General features: G+C 37.8%; 1 protein-coding gene across 1 annotated transcript; it reads right to left on the minus strand.

The window, feature by feature from the left end:
* Nucleotides 1–421: 421 nt before the first annotated feature.
* LOC122639987 (probable pectinesterase 8) lies at nt 422–3,024 on the minus strand. The gene is made up of 5 exons (XM_043833057.1): nt 2,498–3,024; nt 2,233–2,404; nt 1,785–1,991; nt 821–1,080; nt 422–596 (listed from the first exon to the last, which is right to left on the minus strand). Exons 1-5 carry the CDS (start codon nt 2,902–2,904, stop codon nt 443–445), a joined length of 1,200 nt encoding a protein of 399 aa, XP_043688992.1. The 5' UTR covers nt 2,905–3,024; the 3' UTR covers nt 422–442.
* Nucleotides 3,025–5,157: the final 2,133 nt, after the last annotated feature.

Here is a 5,157-nt window from a genome sequence, read left to right on the forward strand (position 1 = left end):
ATTCGTTTCCGTATCCGTGTCCTTATCCGTTTAGCACTATCTGAATCTGTTCAAAAGCTAAACAGATTCAGATACGAATACGATATAGCTATCCAAAAGCTATATTTACATGTAAACGGATAAAATATCTGATCCGTATCCATGTCCGTATCTGTTTAGCACTATCCGAATCCATCCGAAAGCTAATCGGATGCGGATGCGAATATAACACTATCCGAGCCGAATCCGATCCGTTTACATCCCTAGATGTGTGGACTAAATCCAAAAATTGAGTTGGATCAGCCTTGGCTATCCTAATTGTACTTGGATATATACAATTTAAGAAGACATTCTCATATTTATGCTTTATATATACAAATGAATGGATAAATAAATACATAAATCATTTTGTATAATTACTCTTAGGAATCCACTTCCTTTTAATTCGAAAAAATTAAAATACCTAAGCATAGGGTTGCAACCATTGGTCCCCATCAATGAAAGTTGTATTAAGAAAAGAAGAAGCTAGTGTATCATTCAGGCTTTGAGCATAAGGAACCCTCATGGTCATATTAGATCCAACACCTGAGCACATATACTCTCCATAGAAGATAGTCCTGTTCCACACACACAAAACACAATGCCTCTCATTACTAATTACCTCTGGAAACTTTAATGCATATGAACTTAATTTTTTTTAGGTTGCGTTTGGAATGCATTCCAATCAATTTCACATTCTTTGGTGATAAAAATAGTTGCTATTATCGTCTGAGAATGCGAAATCGACCTGGAATGCATTCCAAGAATACATACCAAACACAGAATAAATTTTGATACTTACTGATCTCTGGTAGCATCATTGAAGTCATTCCAACCTTCAGGGGAGATGATATCTGTCATGGTTGTGTAAGCGAAAATGACACGAGAGAATGGCCTCCAAGCCCGACCGAGCCATATTCTTCCAGTTCCTCCTATGGAGGAGTTGACAAATGTAAATCCTGTGTTCTCATCCTTGGAAGTTCTACCATGTGCTGTAATAGCTCCAGTTATGTTCTTTGCTCCAACTGGTACTGGGTTGGCTATAGAAATCAATTGGCAGTTCTGAGGAGAGAAAGAGTGATGAATTAATTGGGTGGAGGGACTCACAGGTATATTGTTAGAGCAAACACCAAACAAAGCACGAACAAAAACGAAAAACAAAGAAAGATGACACAGAGATTTAACATGGTTCACATAATAGTATGGTGTGCTACGTCCACGGGCGAAGGCAAAGATGTTTCACTATGTAAATCAGAAAAACTTACAATGAAGATCTCTCAAGAACACCCAAAAATGGCGTTGCTGCTCTCTCCCAGAAACCCTAAATCGAAAACCCCAAATCTCACTCACTTTACAATAAAGTGGGTAAAGAATATAAATACTCCTCCATCGGATCACATCGAACCATACTGTAGGGCATAGCCCCCGCAACTCCAACGAGATCAGTAATGGGCTTCGGGCTTGGGCCGATCGTAGATCTCAGAAAAAGTTATATTCGGGTCACCATCAAAAATGTTCGAGCGGGTCTACATAACATATATATAAAAAGAGATGGAAGGCTTTTGGGGTAACCGATGTAGGACTATTCTTCCAACATCTCTCTCTCTCTAAAATGTCATAATTAAAGAACTTAGAGATTATACCTTAAGTGATTCTAGGTATGAGGAGTTAGAGCTGTTTGGAAAATGAGAAGGCAATGTTAAGATTTTGTAATTTTTAGTTGCAGCTTAGAATGTAGCAATAAGGGAAATTAAGGGAAGTAGTACCTCATAAAGTGACCTTGCATTGCCAAAAATGAAATCAATGGATCCTTGGATGTAGCAGTCCTTGAAGTAATGTCGACCCTTATCATCATGAAGGGTATCTTGGGCTCCAAAGAATCCACAACCCCAGAATGCAGCTTTATCTCCTGCTATCCTAATTGCCACTGCTTGAGCTCCAACATCACCAGGACCCGGAATGGGAGCTACATTCTTGTGAAGGTACTAGTTTAATAAGATACTAATTTGGATAAGCATGGCTATTATGTGTGATAATTATCATAATTAAACATCTCTCTCTCTCTTTAAGATTCTCACATGGTTCCTTCCAAGCTATGTATTCAAGGGAAACCCAAAATTTTTTGTTAAGTTACCATAAAACTTGTTAATGTAATATTTAAGGCATGAATGTGAAGTTAATGGATATGCAAATAGTAGTTTAAGTGTTTCTCACCATGAAGCTTATGTTCTTTGCCACAAAATTGGGTGCAAAAACTTGAACTGAACCACTATAGAATGTACCATGAGAAGAATTGGCTGTATCATTCCATGAAATCGCGGTCGACTGGAACCCTTGCCCTTGGAAGGTGATATTAGGTTTGGTCTTTGGTACCATCACCTTCTCACTAAACTTAGTTGAATTAGGAACTATCTTATTGCAAGTGTAAATTCTTAAAGAACCAAATTAAGAAAGTAATTAATTAAGTTGGTTAACTTACAAGTATATGCCATTGTTGATCCATATAATGATCCTTTTTTGGCTAAGATTTCCGGCTGCATCGACGGCGGCTTGCACTGTAGTAAAATTGCAACAACCATTCTTATCAACACAAATGATTGAGGTAGTGTTAGTGTCTGGTGGAGGGAAGTCCGGCGGGAAGTCGTCGCAGATAGAATCTGGTTTGTTATCTGGTTCAACATGGTGGTGGTGATGGTGGCTGCCATAGCAGTTTATGTTGTTGTATGGGATGATCAGTTGTACAATAATGGGTGATGAGAATAAGGTGGTGAAACCTTGATTAGTGAGGTATGTGAAGAGAGATTGTTTTGGATTTATGAGTTGTGTGGATATGAAAACAGTAAAAATTGCAAATAGAGTAGCTTGAGAATAAGCTCTGAAATTCATTTTTCTTGGAAGGATGATGAGAGGTTGGGATGAGATGAAAGAAAAATATTTTCCAAATAGAGGAGATATAGGCCGGTATGCCCTTGAAGTCTAAGTCTAAATGGAATGCCTTACAAATTACTCTCTCTCCTATGCTATGCTTTTGGATATGTGAACCTACCAATCTTAGTATGGGTGTTGCTTGAAAAGGAATCCTGTGAAATTACAACAAGAGTCATTAAGAACTGGATACAAATGAACCTATATAATCTTGGTAAAATTAAAACCATGTATCTAATGAAAGCCAAAGACTAACATTTCTTCAGTTTCTTTCTGTTTCTAATACCATCTTGGCAAGACAAGATATTCAGATCATCTTCTCTATGTAGGGAAACCAAATCCTCTCTCTCTCTCTCTCTCTCTCTCTCTCTCTCACACACACACACACACACATATGGGCTGGCCATTAATTAGTTTGTTTTCTCCACCCCACCCCATCCCCCAAATTTGGACTGTTTGGGGCTATTCCAAATTTAACAATTGCATGGCCCAGCCCAGCCCATGTGTACTCTCTTACAAATTTAACAATTGCATGGACCGAGTCCTTAGCTCCAAACTCATTAATTCTAACTTCACACACTAACCCCACCTAAACTCATCAATTCTTTTTTTTTTTTTCCTGTTCTTTATGAAAGAAAACCTTGAATTAAATCATAATTGAAATATTGTCAAACATACAATTCGATGATAATTGATGTGTTCTAGCATGTTGTGCCATATTGTGTGCCGGCTGGATGTAGGGTCTTGGCTGTTTAATTAAGTTTATAGACTAAAATAAATTCAAAAAAGTTTTGATATCAAAAAATAAATGGTAAAGAGTTCCCATGGCTACGGGTGGATCATCTGAGTTTGTTAATTGGTTCTTCAACTCCTTAGAGTGCATCCAGACTCCAGATTATTAATTTCTTGCATCCTAGTAGAAGTGTCTTTTTAATTACTTTTTTGAGTCATCCAAGCTCTGTGCCTATGCTGTTCCTGCAATTCTAAAGTTCATTGAAGATGCATATAATTCATGTTTGTCTGACAAATCCCCGCCATCCTTCTTGTTTTGAGGTGGGATCAAAACTGTCATATGTGATTATAATGCTGGATTCCATAATGTCCTAGTCCAAGTAAAACTCATCAATTCTAACATCAAACTCACTAATTCTTATGCAATTTTGTCTTTTCATCCTCATAAATGATTAGGAGCTTGTGTGGGAAAGTAGAAAATTCATCTCAGGATCAAGCCATTTTAATAGAAAATGACATCCAGAATTTTATTGCTAGGTAGTTTTTTCACACTTTTCTATTAATAATGGGAAAAGTCTCTCTGAACATAAGGTGTAATATAAGTTGTAGAAAACGCTAGAGAGAGAGAGGGGAATTAGGATAGGGATTCTTGCACGGTCAGTGTGTGAATCATTTTTCTAATCATTAGGGTGAGGATTCTTTGAACAAGTTGCATAGAGTAGCCCGTCAGACACAGTTAATTCATACATAGGAGGGCAACAAGGTCATTTCATATGAGGAGAGAGATAGATAGAGGGTGTTAGCAAAAACTCATCCCCTAGAGAGTCATAGAATCTTTTTCTCATTACTTGATATCAACATAAAACAATGGGAAAGAGAATGCTACTTAGTTGTGTGCGGCTGACGACTCCCGTGCCTAGACACAGGGCTACACAAAATGATCACTATACCCACACGAAACGAGATAGCGTTCTTTTCTCCCAACCCCCTTATGTATCTTTCATTTTCTTTTAATCTTTTAATAGTTAAGATTAAGACAGGGATCAATGCGCTACAAGGTGTGGGATGGAATTTCTCATGCCAAGCTAATGAGAACTCAGAAGCAGATAGCAAATTGCGCGACGATTTGCACATAGGAACCCATGTATCAAGGAAGAGAGAGAGTGGGCAGCATGTCCATCATTTTCCCAAATATTTAAAGTTGTTATTTCCCTTTAAAACCCCAAAAAAGGGAAGCCCAGTATTGGTACCGGTACCCATTCCCGCTCGATACTGATATGATATTGATTCGATTCAGACCGTATACTGTCTAAATCGAATACAAAAACACAATAAAATAAAAAGGGTTTTTGTCAAATGCCCCCCTGAAAATGTCCATTTGTCCAAATGCCCCCTTGAAACTTTTCTAATCCTAAACTCCCCCTATTTTCAACTAATTGTAGCACTTTAATCCAATCCGTTAGTTTGAGACGTTAGAGATTA

This window comes from Telopea speciosissima, chromosome 9 (genome assembly GCF_018873765.1).
Source record: "Telopea speciosissima isolate NSW1024214 ecotype Mountain lineage chromosome 9, Tspe_v1, whole genome shotgun sequence".
NCBI lineage: Eukaryota > Viridiplantae > Streptophyta > Magnoliopsida > Proteales > Proteaceae > Telopea > Telopea speciosissima.